Raw genomic sequence first — 27,584 nt, 5'->3', positions numbered from 1 at the left:
TGTTCCCCATTGTCCAATCTCTCTCCCAGCTGCTAAGAATAGAGGAACGGGTGGCGACAACATGAACAGATCATTAATGTACACATTTGGACTAAATCTAAGCAGATGTTCTGGATGATTTTGGATGGTATGATTGTATGAGGCTCTCAGTGGTGGAGATAGGATTGTAGGTAGGTGTATCTAATAGAGTTACAATGTACACTAACACACACACACCCTCTCTGTTTATCTAACTGAGTGTTCCATTCCTCTGTGTGTGAAGAGCAGCGAGTGTTCAGACCTCCTGCTGATTCTCTTCTCAAATAACTGCTCAGATACGGACCCCCAGCATGGCACACACAGGGACCACACACACCCCACACACTGTATTATCCTCAGCCAGAAAATACAGCCACTGCTGTTTCAGCTCATGCCCTTAATCACATACCGTGTTGTTTATGCATGTTTTTTTAGGACTTGTGTTTCCAATGTTCCCATGCTAGATGTTGAGCGATTGTACCTGAGTTTGACCTGAGGTCTGACCATAGAAGAGTATATAAGAGAAATGCTTCCCCACACCATATAAAAAGACTATTTTTTAATCATTTATTTCATTTATTTCAAATTCTCTCCTATTTTTTCTTCCCAATTTTGCTAGGCCAATTGTCCCACCATACAGCTGCTAGTCAGCTGTATATCCCCATTTACTGGTGATGCCACAACACAAGCAAGGTAAAAACTAGCATGTGCTTCCTCCAATACATGTGAAGTCAAACACTGCTTCTTTTCTGACTGCTGCTGATGCAGCATTGTCGAGTAGTATAACAGAGAGCTCGGAGGAAAGCGCAGCAACTCAGGTTCCGATACATCAGCTCACAGACGCCTTGTGCTGAGCGGCATCACTCTTTGGATTGATGAGAAGAAAGAGCGCCATCTATGCCATATTTCTATTTTTTATTCTTTTCTGTGCATTACAATCTTATCAATGGGAACAGGTCTGAAAGGGTTAATTAGAAACAGCACTGCCTTTAGCACAGAATCCAGGTTCTTTCTGAAATCTGACAGCCTTACAATGGTTGGTTTCAAGCATGGAGGCCTAATTTTCTCATTTTGAGCCCTTCAATCCTGCCTTTGCTCTAAAATGACACACTGTTTCAAACCTCTAGAAGGGATACTGGGAACACTCACAGCTCAGTCATATGTTTAAGACATTGGTAAATCCCAAATGTCATTTTTCAGCAGGATAATGTTCACCCACACACAGATCTCCTATTGAAGCCTCTGCCAGTATGCACCACTTTCTCGGCCTGTCTGGTCAACAGATTAAGTACCAACTGGGCATTTTAGGACCAGCTGGATGCCAGTTTCAGCAACCTCAGGACCTATGGAACCTGTATTCCTCCATACCCAACCGTATATCATCTCATAGCGTAGTGCAGAGGTAAAGACCACTGGATAAGATACAGTTTGTATGACTGTCACTCGCTCTGACATCAGCAATACCCATCCTTCATATCTGATCAGATCAGATTCGATCATTTCATTTCAGTGCCACTGAGGGCAGCCTGATCTCATAAGGTCTTGGCACAGGTAGTGAGTGCCCTTGATGCTTTACTCTGGAACAGATCATAATGAATTGAATTTTAGGTCAGTGCAACATCACCTCAGAGTCATGATCTCTAACATCTCCTGCTGGCAGTAGCTGATGACTGTTTCTGTTTCGTTCTCGCGATTTGTTTTGTGGATTGTTGCACCAGCCTTTCACTTTAAGCTTAAAGCTAACTTGAGGCATTTCTAAAAATGTGTTCTATCTGAAAAGGTCTTGCCTGTAGGGAATCTTACATATTAATATCAGTCTGGCTCACCATTCTCTAAAAACACATTGTGTAACTGGGCTGACTGAAACATGCAGTGAATGACAGCCTTGGAAATGCAGCGGATATTATCATAAATCAGGTTATGACTGACTTTAAACAACAAATATTCAGGGACTTAAGAGTACAATCATAGTATTGACACTGTTTTCATTTAACTAAAAAGTAGTAGGGGTGCTTAGTTTTTGCTCCTCAAAGGTTTTTCAGCACTTGGCTTGGCTGCACTCTATTTTTAAAGGCTAAGAAGTAGTCACATGATCACAGTGTTTGAGTTTATGGTTAGGTACGTTGTTATTGCAGCTGTTTCGATAGGTTTATCATAAAAAAAAACTTGTCGTAACCATATTAAAAATACAATTTATTTTACAGCCCTAAAAAGCAGTTTTGATTGTAGGGGTCATCTGGGCAGTGTGCACATTATGAGTAATGTGTGCATTCCAAAATACAGTGCTTTTAGTCGTTGCTCCAGTCATACAGTGTTAGGGTTAGGGGCATAGCAGTGCACATGCAAAGAAATCACTATTTTACACCATTAACAAGCTTAAAGTAGCTCCACACACTTCATTGATAGAATTCTGGGAGCCCTGATATATTTAAATTTAGGCACTCAGAACTTTGAAAGTGCACAGACAGTTTATTTAAAAACACTGTTTTACACACAGTATTTTGACGTAGTTTTCTGGGTGTTGCCAGTTTAATGTGAAGTCACGATGGGTCGAATGATGAGCATGAATGAATAGATGGGATAGGGCAACAGAATGCAAAAGTAATGGATGTATATTAGTAATTCTTTGCATGGGCAATGCTGTGCTCCTATCACTCGCATAGTAAGATTGAAACCCACAAATGTAAATATTTTCCTTGTTAAAAGTGACGATTACCACTATATTACTATAGTTTAATGTGTAGTTTCAATGTTTTGTGGCCAATTTTTTCATAACAAGCATAAAAATGATTGCTAGTAGGTTGTCTCAGTAGCTAGCTAGCTAGCTAACTTTCCCGTTCCACCTTAAATGGTGCAACAGACGGCAGGGGCTGCAGCATTTAAGGCGAAACGGAAAAATAAAATAAAATAAAAGCTAATCAAAGCTAATTTCAGCTCCCCTTCATGGAGGAATTAAGGAATGGACAGTAATAATTCATTTTTGCACCATCTAAACCCTTTCTGAAGGCATACAATAAAGCTCTAAAGTTAACTAGTTAACCAGCAGCAGCAGCTAGCTTACTGAACTTTAGAACTCTGTTAGAAAGATTACACTCAAAAACAAGGGGTAGGGGTTTGTGGTAGGGCCAAGAGGTGAAATGGGATTGGGCCTAAATGTATTTCAGAACACGAGGGCGAGAAGAGTTAGCATATTTGTCAAAAGTTTGGTTTGCGGTTTGGTTATCATGTTTTACTGCACCACAGGTCTATTTCACACCGAATTTCTCCTTTAATCAGTCGGTCCTGCTTCCTGATTACTTAGGGAAAGACGTCCTAGATGTAAAGAAGCTCAAACCCCTCACATCTTCACATCTACATAACCACTGTATACTTTATATGAGTCACACAGCACACAGAGCTTCAATTACCGACTGTGTGCTTTCTGATCCCCTGCGGACAGACCGTAAGAACACAAATAATAGATTTTATTTCCTCCCTTCTAATCCTGTTAGTTGTGCTCGGCGCTGAAGGAACGAGACGCTTTCATCAGCGCTGACCCTGAATGCCTCCCCGACTGCGTGTCTCTACGCCGGCATCTGTGTCTGCCTGACAAGTCATGTTTATGCAGGGGATTACACGCGTGGGGTAGGCAGTCGGGCCCAATGCCAACGCAAATTGGATTATGGCAGGCAATATTCTGGAAGTATTTTATTATCCCAGGGCTTTTAGTATAATGTGATTACTTTGTAATGCACTTTTTGTTTTATAGGCTGCGGTGGCACGCTGTGTCGCGGGCTTTATTAACTGCGTATACGTTTACAGCCTCCTCAGGTTGTCACCTGTTGCTGTAAAAAGCTCTCGACAGCCCTTGTCTTCAACCTCGTATTAGAATACGTTACTGTGCAGCGCTGAGCGTATTAGAAGCGCTCAGATTTTACGCTGGAATGTTCTTTAGGTTAATTAATGCGGCTTGTTTCAGTGAACTGAGCATTTCCTTTGTTTTTTCACACTTCACACTGAAGCTTTATACACAGATGAGCCTTTATGAAACTTTATGATCACTCACAGAAAGCCCACTTTACAGTTTACAGCAGGGGTGTCCAAACTACGGCCCGCGGGCCATTTGCGGCCCGTTTCCTTTTTTGGAGCGGCCCGCAAGGTATTTTAGAAATAGAATGAAAGTTGGCCCGCTGTTAAGCAGGTTTTTATAATGTGAGATTCAAAGTTTGAACGTTAGGTGTCAGAAACGGAGAGGGTGCGCAGTTGTAGCGCAGAAAAACGGGCCAAAGAGTCTAAAAGCGGAGAGAGTGCTCAGTTGTAGCGCAGAAAAACAGGCCAAAGGATCTAAAAGCGGAGAGAGTGCTCAGTTGTAGTGCAGAAAAACGGGCCAAAGAGTCTAAAAGCTGAGAGAGTGTGCAGTTGTAGCACAGAAAAGCGGGCCAAGGGTCTAAAAGTGGCGAGAGTGCGCAGTTATAGCGCAGAAAAAGGGGCCAAAGAGTCTAAAAGTGGAGAGAGTGCGTAGTTGTAGCGCAGAAAAACGAGCCAAAGGGTCTAAAAGTGGCGAGAGTGTTCAGTTGTAGCGCAGAAAAACAGGCCAAAGAGTCTAAAAGGGGCGAGAGTGTTCCGTTGTAGGGCAGAAAAAGGGCAAAAGAGTCTAAAAGTTGCCGTAATTAAGGAGTTTAATATTAAGAGACATCATGAAATGAAACATCAATTTGAAAAATCTTAGTTTACACAACACTGTCAAAGATAGATAAAGATAGTAAGTCAAGTAAAATGGTGTGTAAATGAGAGTAATCAGGAAAATGTATTATTTAAAGTGGTATATTTCATTATTTGTTTTATTACAGAGTGTGGCCCGTGACTTCAAATATATTTCTCCTTCTGGCCCCCAACAAAAAAGTTTGGACACCCCTGTTTTACAGGATGTAAAAGATCTTCAACTAATAGCTTGGTTCCAGATAAAGCACAGCACATTCAGAGGTCTTGTACTGTATTGTGAGTTGTCTGGCTTATTGGTGCACATATATAGCAATTTATTTTGGTTTTAATGTCATGGCTGTGCAGAATTGAGACACAGATAAAAAGGTACTTTTTTTTTTAAGTATCAGGCAAAGAGGTGGTCAAAGTGAAAAGGGTCAACAATGGCAATTGACAGCAGTAAGAAAGAGATATAATAATAGCGCACAGCGTACTCCCAGCCGGAAACAACCGTCCGCCTGGAGGACTGCAATGGGCACTGAGGAGTTTACCCAGCACAGAGTGCCAATCCATATCTGAGCATACAATCATACATACATTAAGACACACATATATATTTTAGCAATCATATTTTTACTCATCAAAATATATTCCAATGAATATTACCTACAGTAGCTCTGAAATCTATTACAATTAAATGGATGAACCCAGACCCCCCAACATACAATATATAGATACAAAAGCTATGCGATGTTTATCAGATGGAACATATAACATATATACTAAGCCTTCATAAACGGATCTTTACCAAGCGGCGGGGCCCTGTTGAGCATCTAATCATACAATGGACAAGGAATTTTACTGTGTATAATGTGTAGTAGCGGTACTTATTGGTGTTCTTTGTGGTCCATCTCTTATTTGTACATTTCTTTTTGAATGCTCAGTAAGTATGTGACTGTGAACTATTTGGGAGTGGATTTTTTTTTTTCATTATTATTATTTTTTTATTGCATTTATTTTAATCATTCTGTTATCTTTGTACTTTTTTATATACTGCCATAAAAATTGATGTGAATAATGCAAAATACTGGAGAAAGGAATATATAGAATTGTATTTGTATTACATTATATTGTACTATGTAAAATAAATAAATAATAAGTTCAAAAATATATATATTTATATATATTACAATAAATACAGTGCATTTTTGCTACTGTGCAATGTTGTTATAATCTGTATAATTGTGGGAGGAAAAAAACTGAAATGAGGAAAAATGTAAATGGAATTCGGTTATGTAATTGGATTAATAGACTTTAAAAACAACTAATTACCTTCACATCATTTCCTCATGATTTTTGAGAGTTCAACTACAGTATATGATCTAAGCAAGAACGACAACTGTATATTTTAACCCTGTAACAGACCAGGATTTTTGTCAATTGTCTGCCTGACATTACATCCCTAAATCTTGTGGATTCTATTCAAGCATTACATAAAAAGCTTTCATGTTTGATTAGGAACATTACTGAAAAGCATAATTCTAATTGTAATATAAAATATAAAAAAAATATTTAAGTAAATCTGTTAATGTCAAAAAATAATGAATAAAATCATAAAATCGGCTTTTTCCTGAACTTTATTTTAAAATCATAGTTTCCAGAATTACAAATCAAACAGTTGGTGTCCTGAAAGCTTTTAGTTTTATTATGTTTGTCTAGGTTTTTTACGTTTATTTTTAAACCTGGAATTATTAAGTGGAGTAGAGAGAAAACAGGCAGCTTCTCCAAGAGTCCCCCAAATTTTCAGAGTATAAATAAGTTATTTTAGTGTATTAAAAAGGGTTTTGTGTCACCTACACCTGTATCTCGTATACGGGACAAGGCATTTTTAAAAATCACATTATAGAGACAAAAGAAAAGCAGGCGAGCAGCAGATGATTCACAATCAGAATGCAGTCTTTGTAGCAAGAGCTAGACTTGCCCTCCTATCTGTATTAATTACAAATGCCTAACCTGAGAGGCGTGTGTGTGTGTGTGAGTGTGTGTGTCAGGCTTCATTAACCTGTCCCATTGGCTGCGTGTGGCTCGGGTCGCTCTTTGGGTCATTTTCATTTAGCTGAATCAGATTTTCATTATTTTCGGGAACAGGGGCCGAGCGGGGGGCTCGCTCTGACCCGGTCCGTCTGGGACGAGATTGGCTGTTCCTGCAATTCATGCACACTCAGACCATTCCCTGATGACTCTCCAGCTGAATGGCTGCGGCTGTATTCATTGGCTACACTTGTAATTATCCTTGTGGATGCCCACTTAGCACAGTTTTTGTGCTGCACATCATGGTGTCAGGGCTGCGGTCGGACCCTGTCTCCTGCACGTGTTTTTTGCGGAGGAGGAGGAAGAGGAGGAAGAGGCAGGCAAGACCGGATGCAGCAGACAGGAAAGTGTCACTGGCCTTGTCATTCTGGGTAATTAATGGGCTGCTTTGGCAGAAAGGTGGCCCAACAGCAGATAAGGATGCAGCAGGACCGGCACAAACATGTCACTCACGCGCTATCTCAATCCGCGGCTCTTTGAGAAGCGTGCTGGAACTGCTGAAGGTGTTGTCTGGGCTGTCTTGGTGTAAGCATGTGTGGGAGGTAATGCGAGGCTCACCTTGTGCCAAAGTTTCAGCTTTCTGGAGGAGCAGGGATGTGCAGGTGTCAGGCTGGAGCGTAATTGAGGGGGCCATACTTCATGTAAGCGCATGAACATTGCATGTTGCATCTTAAATAAACTTGCTTTCTGTGCTTTAGGGTAGATGGTACTCCATCTCTCCCATCACCCATAGACATACAGGCATAATAGTACTGTGAGTCAGTGTTCTCCTGCAAGCGTGTTTAGCTGTCAGCTAGCTGTTGAAATTTAAACAAAACAGTAAGTTGACAGTTTTGGTTTGTTTTTTTTCCTTAATTAAGATATTGTGTGGCATGGTGGCACCATAGGTAGTACACATTTTGCACAGCTCCAGGCCAGGGATCTTAATGCTTACATCGGCCACCGTCTGTGAGGAGTTTAGTGTCTTCTGCCTGTGTCCACGGTTTTCATGGAACGTGGGTACTCCCATTAAGTCAGTTCCAAATGTAAACAGCTCTGGAAAAAAAATCAAGAGACCACTTCAGTTTTTGGATCAGTTTCTCTGATCTTGCTATTTATAGGTATATGTTTAAGTAAAACAACTTTTTCTCTCAATATTTCTCTCAAATTCCAAATAAAAATACTGTCTTTTAGTGTGATAGTGGACGATTTAGATAGTGAGTTGAATTGCTGTATTGTTGGGGAAGTTTGGGGAAAAAACAGTTACTGAACCTCAGATTAAATCAGATATATGAAAAAAAAGGTTTAGCTACAGGGGTTGGACAATGAAACTGAAACACCTGTCATTTTAGTGTGGGAGGTTTCATGGCTAAATTGGAGCAGCCTGGTGGTCAATCTTCATTAATTGCACATTGCACCAGTAAGAGCAGAGTATGAAGGTTCAATTAGCAGGGTAAGAGCACAGTTTTACTCAAAATATTGCAATGAACACAACATTATGGGTGACATACCAGAGTTCAAAAGAGGACAAATTGTTGGTGCATGTCTTGCTGGTGTATCTGTGACCAAGACAGCAAGTATTTGTGATGTATCAAGAGTCACGGTATCCAGGGTAATGTCAGCATACCACCAAGAAGGAAAAACCATATCCAACAGGATTAACTGTGGACGCTGTAAGAGGAAGCTGTCTGAAAGGGATGTTCGGGTGCTAACCCGAATTGTATCCAAAAAACATAAACTGTCCGTCACCACAATAAATTATTGTGGTCTAAAACCAGATGTACCCCTGTACGTTGTATAGTTGGTCTTTTTGACATGACTTGTTGCATAACTCTTTTTGTTTCTTTCTTTCTTTTGTTCTTGTTCTCTTTCTCAGGTGATGAACGTCAGTCTCTCTGAAGGAGACTCGGTCAGGTTTGAGGACCTGGGTAGACGCGAGCCGTCCGTGTTGGCCAACGAGTCCATCCTGATGAAAGGCCTGGTGGTCCGCAGCTACAGCAACCGGATTTCCATCCACTTCCACAGCCAGCAGCATCGGCCCGGCTCCTTCCTGCTGCGCTACCAAGGTCAGACCACTCTTACAGCGCCCGCAAACCAAATACACCCACCCACCCACCCGCCTCCTCTCTACTATCCATACACCTGCGCTGAGGCGGCCACATGCGAGCCTGGCACCGAGCCAGGACTCGAAACAAACCTGCTCACGAGCGTACACTTACTGATTAGATTGGCAAGCGTGATTACGTGTCTGGGAGGAGGGAGCGCTCAATCATTACTTTCCATTACGACGGGCTCTCTGTGCACCGAGGGGGAAACGCGGCTTGTTATCGCTTGTCAACATAATATGCTTAAGTTAGCTGGAAAATGACAACCGCTGTCAATAAGCCCGCATAATTACACCACAGAAAGGGTGGGGTAATATTACCCCGACTAATAGGCCTTTTTAACAGAGATGTCAGGAGAAAGAAGGTTATCGAGGCCTGATTTGTACCCCCGGTGCGATAGGTGTTGAATAAAAAGAGCGAATGACTTTTATACACAGACAAATCCTTTTATTTCTGTGAACTAATGAACTGTGGCAGGTTCTGCAGTGGGGGTAATGCAATTTCACAGGCCTCTAATGTGACTGTTGAATAACACAGCCATTTTCTCCCCCTCTCTCTTTTTCTCTCTCTCTACTCTCTTATTCTGTTTTTCTTATTCTCTCCCTCACTTGCTTCTCACTCTTTCCCTTTTATTTTGTCTGATTTCTGTTGTTCATTCACTTATTCTTTCACTCTTTCTGTCTCATTCATTTGCTTATTCACACTTTTTCCTTTCTCTCATTCTTTCATTTGCTCTTTCTCTTTCATTTGCTCTTTCTCTCTTATTATGTCTCATTTATTTGCTCAATCTTTTTCAATTACTTCTTTTTTGCTTTCTTTCTTTCATTCACTTTTTCATTCTTTTTCTCTTTCTGTCTCATTCATTCGCTTATTCCCCCTTTTTACTTTCTCTCATTCTCTTATTTTTTTTCCATTTCATTTGCTCTTTCTTTCTCTTGCTGTCTCATTCTTTCTCTTTTATTTGCTCATTCTTTTTCAATCACTTCTTTTTCTTTCTTTCTTTCTTTCATTCATTTGCTTGTTACCCCTTTTTCCTTTTTCTCATTCTCTCATCTTTCTTTCTCTTTCATATGCTCTTCCTCTCTTTTGCTGTCTCATTCTGTCTCTTTTACTGCTCATTCTTTTTCACTCACTTCTTTTTCTTTCTTTAATTTACTCTAACATTCTTTCCCTCTTTCTGTCTCATTCATTTGCTTATTCCCCTTTTTCTGTACTTTCATTCTTGCATTTTTTTTCTCTTTCATTGGCTCATTATCTCTTTCTCTTATTTTCTCATTTTTATTCTTTCTTACACTCATAATCTTTATCCTCTCTTATTCTTTCATTTTCTCTCCCACACACTCTATATACTTTCTCTTCCTCTCATTTTATCATTTGTTTTGTCTTTCATTTGCTAATTCCTTTTCAGTCACTTCTTTTTCATTTATTAAATTTCATTTACAAAGTTATTTCTGTTACATAGGTGGGCCGACATAGTGTTAGGAGTCGTGCCCAAGGACTGGCAGGTAGTGGCTCTTCTTCTTCTTTCTCTTTTTCTCTTATTATCTTTCTCCCTCTTTCACTCGTGCTCTATCTCCTCTCTCTAATTCAGTCTGTTTTGTGTGTGTGAGTGTGTGGTCTTCAGTGGCGGTCTTGCCCTGCTTCACAGGGGGAGGTCTTCGTGTCTATAATAACTATCAATTTCTATACAAATCTCTCCATTACCCCACCCTTCCTCATCATGTGCTACAGCAGACCTGCTGCTGGGTAGATCTGAACACAACTACTGTGAAACATCCAATACTGCAGCAGCGATCACACTCAGCACTCTGTATCAATATTAAAAATCCCATTTCTTTTAAACTGAACCGCTACTATAACAAAAAAATACATTTCCTCCCTTCTTACTCCTCAACTCGACCAAGGTTTATTCATACAGCAACTTGAGCATCAGTAATTCCATTCTAATAACAGCATCTTCAATCAATCAATGGGTATTCCCCCGTTCTTGGTCTCTTTACAGCCTTATATTGGCGTTTTTTCCAGGCAGTGTCCCAATTCACTGGCTGAGGCAGTGGTAGTGTATTGGACCGCGACTCTGACGACACGTTCGGGGTTCGACCCCGCATGAGGAGCGATGTGTTTATTTATTTCTTTTTTTTCTTTTGTCATGGATTTACCTGCTTTGTGATCATCTGTTCTACAATCGAGTTCAACAACCCTCTGGGCTGGAGAGCTACTAGTCTGTAGCACTCTATCCCATTACACTACATTTTTCAAAACAGGATTTTTTTTTGTGGCCCTCCACGTAATGGCTTGGAAAATTTGGCCAAACTTAGTTGCCGACCCCTGCCCTAAGCTTGCAAATTATTTCATTATTTTTATTATATCCTCCTAAGACCCGAACTCTTGCATGGCATGCATCTTTTTTTATTTCTCTTTGCAATTTGGGCTTATTGGCACCTGATTAATGTAAGAACAAAGAATTATTTTTTTTTACATGATGTAGTTTTTGATAAAAATTATGTCCACATACAAGGACAACCCAAAATGTAATGTCCACACATGTGGACGTCAGGTCCTAGAAGGATATATTTGTATATTCTTAGACCTTGATTAACACCAAGTGTAATAAGTAACTCTCAGTTTTATTAATGCCCACAAAGCAGGAACGCTACAACTAAGCAGCCAAGCATTTTTATGTGGAGTCGTATGTATAAATAATCTCAGTTCAGGGGAATTGTGGAAGTCTGAAAGATCTGAAAGTCCACGAAAACTCTTGGAGAAAACTTATATATTGAAAATAAGGCTAATCTGAACCCTTACCCTTACATATTACTGTCTAGAACCTGTAGAAAGTTCAAGAGTCAAGAGTGGTGATGCGCTGTTTCACTGTGCAGCATTGCTTGACCAAACAGAAGCTGTGTTTCAAAGTCTAAGATGCAGCAGACGTAGGGCGGGTCCTTGGTAGCACTGACCTATGAAAACTTCTTCTTATAGCCTGTTGGTCGCACATAGAGAACATTCCCGTCTAATGAGGCTGCCTTGAAACAATGTGCCGTCTTTTAGTACAATGAAAAATGTACATTTTAAATTTAACTTCACAGCAGAATTTGAAGGGTTAAACTCATCGTCAGTAGACATATTGAGGATGGCACAGCCTGGCACCCTGCTGCAGAGTGTTAATGAGCCTTTGCCGAGCCGTCCGTGCCACACTTCTCTAGCGCGTTGCTCTCCGCTGGGCACCCCACCTGTCCTCCCCACCCGTCGTGCCCACCCTGGCGGCGGTCTGCGTGGTTTGACGGATGAGGGCTCCTCTAAATGGCAGGCTGCGTCGGAGGCGGGAGCATTAAAGATTTAGACCTCTCAATAATTCACATCACAACGAAAGGGCAGCCTCGCCCCTCCCTTCACATCTCGCTAAAGGTTAAACACAAACAAGGCAGGATTGATGGAGTGGAGTTAGGGAAGAGAGAGAGCAAGAGAAGCTGAAGACCCCACTGGCCTTTCCTCCAGAAACCGCACACCATCATCGTCACGGAAACCAGCGCTCAAATGTCACCAGCGCCGATGATGCCTATCAGTTAACCTTCACTGTCATGTAGCAGAATCAAACACTTACAGGACTGTTGCCGGGGTTGTAGTACTGCAAGTCAGGTCTTGCTAGAGAGATGTTACAAATGAGGAGACCAGTCGCTGGTTGCAATATGAATTCTTCTCATAGAGAGCTTGTAACGCTCATCATGGCGTCTGTTTATAATTTAAAGGTAAAACTTTACTCGGATGGTCCATTTTATGGCCTTGTTGATGCTCAACTGACATTCAACTAACATTCAACTACATTACATTACTTTACATTACATTTGGCAGATGCTTTTGTCCAAAGCGACATACAATAGTCAAGTACAAAAGTAATAGAAGTTAAAGGTAAAACATTGTTTAGATAGGGCTTAAAGGCGGTCGAAGTAAAGTAAGGGGATAGAAAAGTGAAGGAGGGGAAGAAGGAAATGAGGTTAGAAGTAGTTAGTGTGTTAAGGTGCTTACACACTGCACGCGGTAGGTGCGGCGCGGTACGCTGACCCCCATAGGATTCAATAGCGTCTAGAGCGGTAGAGCGGTGCGTCGCTGCCGCGGAGCAGAGCGGAAAGCGGCGCATTTCCCCGCCCATAACCACGCCTCTACCGCACTACCGCTTACCGCGGGCAAAGTTCAACATGGTTCAACTTTGACCTCGCGGCAAGCGGTACCTCGGCAGAAAACGCATGAAGTGAACTCACGTGACTAGAGAGAAACTGTAGTCCAAACAACAATAAACGTGCGCGAGAGACTAATAATAGCGATTAGTGAATCCCCTCAGCTGTACATCACTTCCCTACACTCATATAGAGATAACAGGAGGAAGAGAAGAATCAGAGCTTTGTTCTGAGGCTGAGAAACAGATACAGATCCACAGAGGCTGTAGAGACTCAAAACTACAAAACACCGCTCGCAGAGGTGATGGGTTTTAGAAAACTCCGCCTATTATCAGCAGGAGACGCTTGGCGTCAGCAGCAGCCCAACGCAACAACAACTGGCCAGCGTCCAGCTGAGCGGCGGCACAGCGGAATACAGCGCGGTGTACCGCGTGCAGTGTGTAAGCACCTTTAGAGGTGTTAAGAGAGTAAGTGCTCTTTGAAGAGCTCTGTCTTCAGGAGTTTCAGGAGAAACTAAACTCAATTAAAAAGGCTATGATTGAAAATAGAACATGACCCTTGTCATGTCCTGGCCCTGTTTCCTGTTTGTCCTCGTGCCTGTGTGTGTCCCACGTGACCTGTGCCCCTGTGTTCTGTCCCAGTACTTTTCCACCTGTGTCTAATTTGTAGCTCCGCCCCCTAGCCCCAGGTGTTTCCACTTCCCATGTGTGTTATATATCCCTCCTGTGTCAGTGTTTTCTGTCGGTCTTTGCACCTTCACCTGTCGTTTGTCTCTCAGCGTTTCTCTGTTTTTCATAGTCTTTGCCCTAGTCCTTTGTTCTTTGTTTATCTTCTTGTTTTATTTTTGTTTTTTGTTCCTAGTTTATCCTTTCTTTTTTATTTCTCATTGATCTTTTGCTATTTTCCAGTCCCTCGTTTATTTCCTTGTTTTGTTTATCTAGTTTTAGTTATTAGTTTATTTCCTTTCGTTTGCCCACTTGTTTGTTTATGTTCCTAGCCCTGTTTAGTTTATTGTCTTGTTTTATTTATTCGTTTGTTAGCCTCCCTCTTTGTTTTTTTATTATTATCTCGTGTTTGTTTTGTTTTAGTAATATGATATGGCACAATCGTTTGTCCACACCTGTATAAGTTGTGAGGTGTTATCATGTGAGTGATGGGAGGTCGCTTTAATTAACAGATTTCCTGCAGAAGGCCTGTAGCCTTGTTCTTCTGCCTCACTCTGTGTCTCACACTGCCATCTTAGACAATAAAGTTATAATGAGAAAATAGCATTTCACACTTTAAAGAATAAAAAAAAGCAGGTTTGACAGTACTTTTAGTAAGCCTTTCACGATAATGAATTCTAATGATCTTATTGTACAATATATAGACAGTAAATATAATTTTATTCATTTTGATTGTAAAGAAATTTGATTGTAAAGAAAAAATATGTATCACCTAAATGCTGTAAAATTGTCTTAAAATGACAATATTGTTGTTTGTTGCATTTATTTCTGGGAAAATACATAGTTACAATACAATATTATAGTGACATTCCATAAATTCCACAAATATTTATATATTTATTTATTTATTTAATATATATATTAAATATAATATATATGGAGAAATGAGAATAAGTCTGAAAGAGCACGGATCAGCTGTACTAAGCTTGTCTGACTGTTCTGTCAGTCTGTTACTGAAGCATGTTGTTTAGGAATTCACATGTGCTGGATGCTGTGTGGATTGTGGGGGGCCTTGAGTCAGTATTCTCCTCAGTGTGTGTGTGTGTGTGTGTGTTGGCGTGCTCTGTGTGACTGATCTGGGATGAGTACACTCTCAGACTCTATATCCCCCTCCCTGCTGCGTTGAGTCCCGCAGGATGTGAACCCTGCAGCGCAAGACTCCCACACACACACACACACACACACACACACACCATCTCACCTGTTGATACACATTCACAGTGGGGTAAGGCATGTATATATGTATTTAATATATAATTAAATATACCATAAATATTTGTGTGTGTTGACAGCGCTGCACAGTAAGGTTAAGTAATGATGTGTATGGGTTCTAGGCCACAGGCAATCATTAAATGCAATGCATTTGCAACCAAGTTTTAAAAATAAAATATTACATTTAATCTAGGATAGTTCATTAAATTCATTTTAATTAGTGATTTGAGCCTGTAAAAAATGCTGGCGGGGCTGTGTGGAAAGAAATGCTCGTAATTTCTTTACCATTCACATAATCTGGATTAAAAACCCTTTATTTTAAATCAGAAGGTCTATAAGTTCATGTCCCATCCAACAGTCTATATATAAAAAGTGGTGATATAGCTATTTTGTATTCTTTGAATTTTGATGGCAAAAAAACAGCAATATAGCTGTTTACACTGAACACGTTACAAGGAGCTGCTTTTTAAATTAAATACACTGCTGTCAATGGCATGACAAGGCAGCCAATCAGATCTCGAGTAATTTACATACATGTAAGTCCTAAAAAGGAAATACACTCATTGATGTTGCAGCTGTGCCTGTAGATCCTGTACACTTATAGGTTGCTGAAGCTGGCGTCCCATGAAGCTGGTGCCATAAATGCTGGATTGGTGATCAATCTGGTAAAATTGGGCAGGCTGAGGAAGTCTTGTTGTCTGGCAGAGACATTGCTGGGAGACTCATGCTGTTTGTGGGTGAGCATTATACTGCTGAAAAAATACCAGGGAAAGCCCTGCCATGAGTGGCATGAGGTCTGCACTACATATCGTTTAAGCATTGTCAACTCGATGTGCGCATGTGCAATAGTTGCAGAAAGTGCTATGTCACTTAAGGCAATTAAATCAAACACGTCATGTTGCAATGTTTTGATTCTTGACACAAGTAGTAGATACACAGCGCTGTCTCTGTGTGAGTGACAGGCTGCTGCTGCCTGAGAAGCACGAGGGGGAAGGGGAAGCACTAACGCATGACCTCCATCCACATGGTTGGGTGCGTGCTTGAAAACGCACATGTGGAAAGCTGTGCACCTCAGTCCAGCACAGTTTTGCAGCGCAGATATTTCCCGTTACAGCTGAATTTACGCTTTTAATCACAGAAAAACGCTCTTATTTACCTTTTAAAAAGCCGTTTAAATGCTTGTTTAAAGGGCAGATTACTGTTGTTTTGCTGTTTTCCTCAGGTTTTGAGTGCTCTGTGCTGACTCAGCTCTTGATCAGTCCGGATATTGCGATATATATCGTTGAAAAAAGAACATTTACAATATCATTTTTTTTACAATATCATGCAGCCCTATATCTGCCTAGTTTTGCAGCAATCTAGGGTGGGCTGTTTATTATTTTTTTAATATGTAAGTTTAAGTTTTTTTCTGCATATTAGGCGGCCCACATACTGAATAATTCATCTTTAGATTAATAACTGATTGATAAATCTAACGCTGAAAGGGTTACCTTACCATTTCTTTGTTGATTCATACAATCCACTTTATTCACGGCTCACAGTTAAAGATGTGCTGATGATGCCTCTCTGAAACTTGAATCTGAATCTGTTTTAGAAAAGTTTTTTTTTCATTCTCAAAGAAATATGAAGATTGGTTCTCCAGGCACGCTCGATAATTAGGCAGTAATGAGGTCATCTTAATTAGCGTCCCATTTAAATTTCAGTGAAAAACTGCTCTGAAAAACAAATCGACTCCCCATTAGCCAACATTAAATTAAAGCTAAAGAGGCATTAATCACAAACTCTGCGCTGCCGGACCTCCACCACGCCTCTGATGAAGATTGGACTTCAGCTTCAGTGTTTTATTTCGTGTATTAATGCAGCGCCGATAGCAGCTCAATACTTGATCTGTGTTTGCTGGTCCGTTGGAATGTGCTGTTCCACTGTTCCCGGCTTTACTGAATGTTACAGTAAAACTTTATTGTTTCCGGCGTGGCTGTAAAGCCTGAGTAAAAGTGCTTTATGATATGATATTAAACTCTGTCACTGGGCTGCGTGGCCTTATCCGGCTGCCTGTGCTTTATGGGGTCCCGGTAAGAGCGGGGGTGGTGCAGAAGATGGATGAAAGTGCTGTGCTGGTTTATGTGGCTAGGCAGCTTTTGCCCTCACTTATCCACACTGTCTTGCTCAGTTACACACACACACACACACACACACACACACACAATCACTCTCTATGTCAATTTCTCCACCTACTCTCCATCAACTTACTGCAGCATTAATACAGCGCCTTCACTTCAGAGCCAGGCTGACCGACCTTATCTCAGGCTATTTAACTTAAATGTCCCATTCGTGTTTTCTTCCAATAGCATTTACCTACATAAAACAGGCCCACTTATAAAATACAGTATATTGCATTAAACCTGTGAGGCATGAGGATCACTCATTTCTCACTTTGTAAATGTGTCTAAAGAGGAAATCTCTTTTCAGAAATGTTTAAATGTTTTCTAGGGGCATTTACAAATGTAGCACATACAAGGGTTGGACAATGAAACTAAAACACCTGGTTTTAGACCATAATAATTTATTGTCCCGATGGACAGTTCTGGTGGAAACAGGAGAGTTGAGGTGCACATTGAATTCTGTTGTGATTTGGGCAGCCGTGGTTTTATTTATATAAAACAGGCTAGAAATGATGTAATTCCATAATTCCATGCCAGAGACACATTTGTTTTTCTTTCAAAGTTGATATCCAGGAAGAAACAAGCAATACAAGTTGTTTTTGTGCACTGATTTGCAGTTGCCAGCTGGTCCAGATATCAAACCTGCTAGATATTTGTTGGGGGCTTGCAAGGTATCAGTGATCCCTCGAACAGCTCTAGGATCGAATCTTTCCCACACAGAGTGACTGAACGAGTGCCGAGCGAACAACAACTTGCAACAGTTTCTGAGGAAAAACTGACAGATGGAAAGTCGGGCCTGAAATTGTGTTGCGTGGACCCGGCTTCAATTAAAGTTATTTTCCTGCGATCATTAAAGCTTCATTATTAAAAATGTACCAAACACCGGTCTTGATTTACTTCCAGTGTCATCCGCTGAATTTCATGCTCGCGGAAGACGAACGGCGAAAAATTCAATTGGGTTTGATCTCCAAGTTCACCTTGTCCGGCTGGATAATGTGTGAACGTTTTTATTAGACAGGCATGAAGGAGGGGACTGATCTGATTAGATGTGGATAGAATACACTGTCCTCTCAAAGACCTGCGTAATTAACTCTCCCCTAATGAAGCACCTTGTCACAGAGCCTAATGAATTCTGACCTGTGGAGCTCCGGCTTTGAGTTATCAGAGATAGCTCCGTCCGCCTCGGTTTGAAGTGTGAAGTCTGGCTGTCTTACAGGATTTCCATGAGAGATAAATCTTCAGTGTGTTCAGACAGGCCTGACTGATAACTGTATGCCTTTCTTTGTTCTTCTCTTCTTTGATCTCTGCGTGAGCCTTCAGTCTTTGCTGTATTTTGTATAATGCAGTTTTGGATTAGAGATTGCAAGGCTGGATTCTCTCTCTTTCTCTCACTCTCTCTGTCTCTCTCTCTCTCTCTCTCTCTTAACTCTCTTTCCTGTTCTGATATTCAGATTTAAAGGAGAACTCTGGTGTAAAATGGACTTTTGGTGTAGTAAAACATGATAAAAACAAAGTACTTACCTTTGATGAATAACACACCTCCATTCTCCCACAGCGTTCCGAGATCCCGAAATGTTAACAGTTTGTCCAAACACCCTTCAGACTGGGTAAGACAGGGCATAATTTTGCCCAGAAAAATCGCTTTTTCCATCGTTATCCAGCTCAAAGTAGCTCCACACCTATATGCTAGAATCTGGAGAGCCCTGACATTTAAAACGAGGCATTAATAACTTAATAAAATAGTTAATTAATAAAAAGTGCGCAAGAAGCTTTTAAAAAACACTGTTTACATCCTATAACGCTAGCTTCAGCTCTGAGCGCCGCACATATATATATGTATATATATATATATATATATATATATATATATATATATATATATATATATATATATATATATATATATGTATATATATATATATACAGGGATTGGACAATGAAACTGAAACACCTGTTATTTTAGTGTAGGAGGTTTCATGGCTAAATTGGAGCAGCCTGGTGGCCAATCTTCATTAAGAGTGTGAAGGTTCAATTAGCAGGGTAAGAGCACAGTTTTGTTCAAAATATTGCAATGCACACAACATTATGGGTGACATACCAGAGTTCAAAAGAGGACAAATTGTTGGTGCACATCTTGCTGGTCTTTGTGATGTATCAAGAGCCACGGTATCCAGGGTAATGTCAGCATACCACCAAGAAGGACGAACCACATCCAACAGGATTAACTGTGGACGCAAGAGGAAGCTGTCTGAAAGGGATGTTCGGGTGCTAATCATTATCAGTACAGTAATGGCGGCGCTCAGAGCTGAAGCAAGCATTACAGTATAGGATGTAAACAGTGTTTTTTAATAAGCTTCTTGTGCACTTTTTAAGTTATTAATTCCTCGTTTTTGGATGTCAGGGCTCTCAAAATTCTAGCATGGAGGTGTAGAGCTACTTTGAGCTGGATAACAGTGCAAAAAAGTGATTTTTCGGTGCAAATTATGCCCCGTGTCACCCAGTCTGAAGGGCGTTTGGACAAACTGTTAAAATCTCTGCATCTCGGAATGCTGTGGGTGAACGGAGGTTTGCTATTCATCAAAGGTAAGTACTTTTTATCATGTTTTACTAAACCAAAAGTCCATTTTACACTGGAGTTCTCCGTTAAGGTAAGGAATCTAGCCTCTCTTAGTATTAAGTCTGCTGAACAGATGAAAGGAGGTCGGGACAGGAGTTTCCAGAAAGTGCTCTGACATTTACTGGAGTAAGTGTATTCAGAACGGTGTGTGTGTGTGTGTGTGTGTGTGTGTGTGTGTGTTAAGGAGCAGTGTGTTCCAGGCTGTATTTCACCTCTCTGGCAGGTTGACCTCAGTCTGAGGCCGACCCGTTTCTGCAACATTAACTTTAACGTCTTCTGCCTCATAATATTGAGGCAGCTGTTAATGAGGCCAAAGCACCTTCATCTTGAAGACTCCAGCTGGCTTCGTTTATGACTGAGAGACAGTGGTCCATCTCTCTCTCTCGGTCACTGTCATTTTGTTTCATATGTGCACAGAGCAAGCATAATATTATGACCACCTGCTTGTTTCTAGACCCATTATTCCTTTTTTTTTCAGCTCTACCGATCATTTTGGCGCACTTTGTAGTATTTTTATCTGTTTCTCTGCATACTTTATACTCACTCACTTTCCCACTTTCCACTTTATTACAAACTCCTACCCATAGCTAAAAGTGTGGCAAAAGTCAGGTAATTTACAAATTTCTCGTGTAGATCGGGCTGTGCGAGTTTGTGTGTCATGACATGATAATGAATATGTTAAAATCATATTTTATTTATTGCTTTTTGCATTTATAAAACATGTTTTTTTTTTGTATGTTAAGAGCAATGTATTAGAAACAGCTGTGTTTTTATTTGATGGTTACATATATATATTTACAACCATCAGGTTTTGTGTTTCAAAAACACACTGTATGTGTTTTTACGTAGTCGTGTAGTAGCCGTGATTTGAGCAGCCGTGGTTTTATGTTTTTTGGATACAATCTGGGTTAGCACCCGAACATTCCTTTCAGACAGCTTCCTCTTGCATCCACAGTTAATCCTGTTGGATGTGGTTGGTCCTTCTTGGTGGTATGCTGACATTACCCTGGATACCGTGGCTCTTGATACATCACAAAGACTTGCTGTCTTGGTCACAGATGCGCCAGCAAGACGTGCACCAACAATTTGCAGTTAATGAAGATCGGCCACCAGGCTGCTCCAATTTAGCCATGAAACCTCCCACACTAAAATGACAGGTGTTGCAGTTTCATTGTCCAACCCCTGTAGAGAAGAAGTCAATCACCAAATCTTAGCACTTACAACATATTCACTACAGTCAGTAATAACTGCACCTTAATCACACATGTATATACTCGTCTTTATTGTATTTAGTGTCTGTTATCTATTGTACTTTTTGTCTGTGCACTTTGTGTTTTTTTTTTGTTTGCATTGCACTAATGTCTATCCAGGGTCTATCCAGGGTCTTTCTTTGCACTAATTTATGTCTTCTGCACCAGATATCAAGCCTATCAGTGTTTCATTGTACTGCACAACCTAGTATGAGTATACTGGCAATACAATTGAAAAAAATAAAATATTTAAATTGTGTGGAACCTTCAAACCAAGCAAATGGATTCAAAGAAAACATCGTTTTCATCTTTTTTTATAAAAATAAAAAAAGCTTCCATAAAGAAGCATTTTCTGAAAGGTTTACAAAACCAAGTTATATATAAAATGTTGTACAAAGACTACTTTAGAAACCTTGTATATACTTCCATTTTTCTCAGTTTTGTCAGGGAATCGCTCTTTTTAAAAGTTCCTAGAAGAGTTCCTAGAAGCCTGGCAAGCTGAGGAACTTTGTTTTTATGTTATTGACTATATATTTCTATAGCAGTATGTATTAATGTCTCACAAAACAACACGTTTATGTTTATGTTTAAGAAGGATTGTGTATTAAACTCATCCAATCTTTGCAAAAAAAAAAGGTTGAATCACTGAAACTCAAAGATGTGAGACTGAAGCATGAACATGTTTGGGTGTATGGACATTATGCCTAAGTGGGAGTCCATGTTTTTTGCCATCCACTTGAAAGAGAGCACCGAGTCCTGCATACATCTTAGCTGGCGCCCAACTCTCCGCAGCAGCAGCAGCTTTGTGGCTATTGAAGCTTTATCTACATTTTACAGTTGGCAAGCTCTCATAAGAGCAGTAATTGCATGCAAATAGCTTTTTAGCAGCACGTAATGATACGCCGCTGTCATCATCTATCAGGAGCAGCACTTTGTTTGTTAGCCATTCTGGGAAGACGATCAATAAAAACGAGGGAATAAATGAATATGACTCAAGCTGATGAGCCCTCCCTCCATTTTACAATGATTTTGATGATAAATATCGTGTCTTAACATCTCAACTTGGCAGCTGTTAAGCTGCCAGCATTCCTTCAAGTAGTTTTCAGCTTATGAACTACCAAGTAGGGTTTGAACAGCATGGGCTTGGAAGTGGCTGGTGATGTGGAGGATGTACGCAGTGGCTTCTCCAGACCAGTTTGAGAGAGAAGAGTACCAGTAAAGCATATAGCCAAAGCCAAATCTTCAAATCTGGACCTTTAGTCCAGTTTCTAGTGCTGGATTTTGTAATATTCTGTAGGTATGACCAATCAATCAGTACATCTCTGTTCTTGTGACTTTCATGAGGAACAAAATTCAAGACTGGAAACTGGTCTTGATGTCTAGCTTTTTGGTCTAGACCTGGGCTATAAGTGTTTGAATCTATATGTAGGACCCTATTATTTCTGGAGAACACAGATCAGAAAAACAGAATTCATATTTAAAGACATATTTGAAAAAGTGCTATTCAAGATGTCTTTATGAACGTAAGATTGCAGTGTATGCAAGAATACTGTTCAAGAATTTAGCTTTGGGTCAACCAATGGTTAATGTAGCCATCAAATCTACTTACTCCACTGACTTTATTTCTTAATAAACATTTGTTTCTTTTCTTTTACATGGATGTAATTGCATTTTCACTGAATGTTGAACAGTTCACCCCAATTTTTTTCCCCCATTTACATGTCCCAATACCCAACCCACTCATTAGAACTCTCCCTATCACTAGTGATGCCCCAACACCAGGAGGGTGAAGACTAGCACATGCCTCCCCTGATAAATGTGAAGTCAGCTACCGCTTCTTTTCCACAGCACAGTCGGAGGAAAGCGCAGCGACGCGGTTCCGATGCATCAGCTCACAGACGCCTCGTGCTGCGGACATCACCCTTCAGAGCCATTGTGTTCTCTCGGAGCTCCGGTAGCCGATGGCAAGCTACATGAACAGGATTCGAACCGGCGATCTCCTAAATCACAGTGGCAGCGCTTAGCTTTAGCAAGTATTTTTAATCAGTACTTTTATAGGATGATTTCTGTCCAACAATAAATAATGTTTTAAAATCAAAATCACATTGGGAGTAGTTTAACATGAACCAGTTTGATCTTTTCAAATACTATAAACTATTATTATTATATCAGGGTTACAAACATATATTTAATAAATAAAGCTTCTATTGGTTCTGTTTATTTATTTATATTGGTTTTTATCACATGTGGTGTGCATGCGAGGTTAAAGTTCTTTTAACAAAGACAAAGAACAACCGTTTGATAAAGATACTGAGAGTTCCTGGCTGTGTTCATCCTGTGAGTGTGTGTGTCCTCCACACCAAAACACTCCACTCTGCCTCCAGGGTCCAGTAGCTGTCATTCACAGTGATGACAGCTGCAGATGTTGGTACAGCAATAAGCCCCTGAGACTCTCCACTCATTTATTTATTACTCCAGCCATCTCCCGACACACAGTACAGCGTGGAGATGAACCACTCTCATCTGAACTGCTGTGCACTTGTTTCCTTTGAGACCGAGAGATCTAGCTCCCATGCCTATCATTTGTCAAATAGCTTTCAACCCAGAATAAACCCAGTAAAAGTCTGCAGACTCTGAGCATGTTAGCACGATTCAGTTCTAATACTCTTGCATTTGTGAGGAAAAACAAATAATGAAAGTATTGTTTGATATTCATATCAAAACTGTATACTGTGTATTTTCATACTATTAACTGTAAAAAAACATGGACACTATAGTTAATTTCCCTTCTGATCTCTGGGATTATCTGATATGTTTTGAAATTCACAGCCTTCCCTTTTCCCAGACCAAGCATCTCAGACTGCTTTCATTGGGTTTACAGTGTAGACTAAAAAAACAGAAGCAAAGTAAAGATTTTTCCACTCAAATTGTCACTAAGTTTGTCCGTACTATCTCTGTTAACTGTTAAGGCAAACCAAACCAAAGCTACTGTAGTCCAGTTTAACCCTCAAACCATATTTATATGTTGTGGTAGATTAGATTGCCAACCATTCTGTTGCATACCCTATTGTGCATACCCTACAATGCATTTTTGTATCTACATTTTCTGGCTTATCTTCCAACTTAAAGGAACTTATAGGAAAAGCAATAAAAAAATATTCTATTAGTCTTTTCATCATGAAAGTGTCAGATTTAAATGAATTTTGAATAATTTTCAGTTTTAAAATGATCATGCCTTCCTGAATTATTGTATTTTTTTAAAGGTGATGTTATTATGCGTGTGTGAATATAAAGTAATATTTTAAATTTAATCATCCCTTGTATCATTCTGTGGGATCTGGCTTCTCTGATTGGCTGGATGGTCACATTTAGAAACTACACTAAGATATGATAACTGTTTTTGATATTTTCATACCGTTAACTGTAGAAAACATGGATGCTATAGTTCATTTGCCTTCTGATCTCTAGCATTATCTGCTATGTTGTGAAATTCACAGACTCCCCATTTCCCAGACCAAGCATCTCAGACTGCCTTCATTGAGTTTACAGAGTAGATTAAAAAAAAAAAACAGAAGCAAAGCAAAGATTTTTCCACTAGATATGTCACTGAGTTTGTCTGTATTATCTCTGTTAACTGTTAAGGCAAACCAAACCAAAACCACTGTAGTCCAGTTTAACCCTTAAGCCATAATGATCTGGTGTATTAGATTAGGGAAGACTCTTCAGGGAACTAGATTTCCACACCAGAATTTAGTGTTAATTTAGAAAAACACTTTCAAATTCAGCAACTAAGTAGTGAACCAACCATGCAAGCTGCAAAAGATAAATCTTGGCCTGTTCTTGCAGCAAAAGGAAGCCTAAAGAGCTAATGATACCCCATGGTCAATGTATAAAAGTCTTATTGTAGACATATTTATGAAATGCTAAGCAGATCTTCATAAGTGTTAATGGTAACACTGATCTTCATAAACACAACCGCTTTTAAATAGCATTATTTAATAGATGAATTCTGGACATTTCTTGTATTTCATTTAATATTAGATTTAAAAAATATGTCCTAATGCCATAAGTCTACCTAAAAACCTCAAAACTTCTTCAAAGACATTTCTTCAAAGGCCATGACGAAATGTCTTGCTGTGGAGTTATCTCTCAGGTTGTAGTTTTCCAATTGGCTCTTTCATGTTCAAAAACCGGTGAATTATTTTGCTGGGCTTTGCATCATATCGTAGCGGAGCTTCTAAATGTGACCATTCAGTCAATCAGAGAAGCCAGATCCCAGAGAATGATACAAGGGATGATCATACGAAATATAACTTTATATTCACACATGCATAATAACATCGCCTTTTAAGAAATACAAGAATTCAAGAAGGTATGATACTTTTTCATGATGAAAGGACAAATAGAAATGCTCCAATTTTTTATTTTTATTTCATATATTTTGAACATGAACTTAAAAATGAATGTAGAGACAAAAACAGGGTCAAACAAGGAAAGAAGAAAAATCAGAAAACGACTTATGGTATGCAACAGAAAGGTTGCCAATAATTCACAGTGGAATAAGGTTTATACACTGACATTACCATATAGTCATATGACATGAACTAGCATTGGGTCCCATGACTTTTGTCTTGTGTCATGGAAGCTACAGAATTCTACACTGAACTGTGGGATTAGCATGTTGAGCATTTGTGGATGTGACTTCTGCCAGAGTTGCTTTTCTGTTCACATGGACAATTCTAGCCATAGACCACCGGTCATTATCATTACTGCCCACTGCACTGTTCACTGTGGGTGGTAATGCATTTTCTTATATGCATGACTAACTTATAAAGGTGTTGGTGAACCCAAGCCAGCCTCTGAGGCAACGCTTACTTTATGGGCAAATGTGCAGTACACTCTTTTTGGCCTGCTTGTGTAGGTATAATGGTAAATATGGTAAACAGGTGAGAATTATCAGTACTGAATGAGAGGAATGTGAGAACAGTTCTTAATTGACAGACTGTTGACTGGTGACTGAGATGTCAGTTTCTGAGCTTTTCTAGGAAATCTACTGAAGCGAGAAGCTTTTCTGTTCACAATTCTAGCCACAGGCCACTGATCATTTATCATTGCTGCCCACTGCACTGTTCACTGTGGGTGGTAATGCCTTATAACATGTATGCCCGCTTATTAAGGTGTTGGTGAACCCAAGCTGGCCTCTGGGGCAACACCTTATAGTCAATTAACAGTTCACTCTTTTTGGCATGTATGTGTAGGTACAGTATAATGGTAATTAGAAACAGTTGAGAATGATCAGTACTCAGGTGATTGAGAGGAAAGCGAGAACAGTTCTTGATTGGTGACTGAGATGTCAGTTTCTAAGCATTTCTGGGAAATGTGCTGAAGTGATTTGACTAGTGAAGGAAAGTATGACACCACATAAAATTGACCTGTCTTGCAGTAATTTGATTTAAGTTAAGATATGAGTGGATAACAGACACCCCGTGATGAATAATGCAATCTAAATTTAAGGGCTAAAGGAAAATTTAGCAATAATGATTAACAAAATGGCCTCGTTCAGCCCTCTTATTTGAAGTGTCCTGTATTGCAAAATGTGCACATTGGTGATGATGTTCTAATGCACTGCAGTTCAGAGGGTTATAGCCATTATTGTTTCCCACCGACAGCAGCAGCAGCAGCAGCAGCCTTCTCCATCAGAAGCATAATGATGCAGAACCACAATAATTACATTGGTTGTGGCCTGCAGAGTGTGTTAGCACGGATGTGTTTAACAGTGGGGTCATGTGAGTGTGTGCCGGGGCCGAGGAGACGCAGACGTCTTTCAAATCAAACAGAGTGCTTCATGAGGCATCCTGCGTGGACGTTTGTCATTAACCTATTCATGCTCCGCCTACAAATACAGTACAGGCCAAAAGTTTGGACACACCTTCTCGTTTTCAATGCGTTTTCTTTATTTTCATGACTATTTACATTGTAGATTCTCAATGAAGCCATCAAAACTATGAATGAACACATTTTATGTTTTATGTACTTAACAAAAAAGATGAAATAACTGAAAGCATGCTTTATTTTCTAGTTTCTTCAAAATAGCCACCCTTTGCTTTGATTACTGCTTTGCACACTCTTGGCATCATTCTCTCAATGAGCTTCAAGAGGTGGTCACCTGAAATGGTTTTCCAACAGTCTTGAAGGAAGGAAGGAGTTCCCAGAGGTGTTTATTAGCATTTGTTGCCCCTTTGTCTTCTTCACTCTGTGCTCCAGCTCACCCCAAACCATCTGGATTGGGTTCAGGTCCGGTGACTGTGGAGGCCGGGTCATTTTTTGTTAAGTACATACTGTAACTCCAAGTGTGTTCATTCATAGTTTTGATGCCTTCAGTGAGAATCTACAATGTAAACAGTCATAAAAATAAAGAAAACACATTAAAATAGAGAAGGTGTGAAGGTGTGAAGCAAATGGCAACTATGAGTATATGACTTAACATTTTGCTGATATTATTATCAGTATTGCTATTAATCTTTAAGTCATAAATAATATTGTAATATTGTTTTCTTATTCTTTTATAACAGT

General features: G+C 39.9%; 1 protein-coding gene across 2 annotated transcripts in view; it reads left to right on the top strand.

Annotated features, from left to right (window-relative positions):
- The window catches only part of sez6b (seizure related 6 homolog b), a 316,013-nt gene that overhangs the window by 209,746 nt on the left and 78,683 nt on the right, over nt 1-27,584 (top strand). For both annotated transcript variants that reach the window (XM_049466784.1, XM_049466783.1), the window contains exon 4: nt 8,645-8,834. In XM_049466784.1, coding sequence (XP_049322741.1) covers nt 8,645-8,834 — 190 coding nt within the window. The remainder of the gene's footprint in view (nt 1-8,644; nt 8,835-27,584) is intronic.

The sequence above is a fragment of the Astyanax mexicanus genome, chromosome 18 (assembly GCF_023375975.1).
Source record: "Astyanax mexicanus isolate ESR-SI-001 chromosome 18, AstMex3_surface, whole genome shotgun sequence".
NCBI classification, from domain to species: domain Eukaryota; kingdom Metazoa; phylum Chordata; class Actinopteri; order Characiformes; family Acestrorhamphidae; genus Astyanax; species Astyanax mexicanus.
This window is presented reverse-complemented; position numbering and strand designations above follow the sequence as displayed.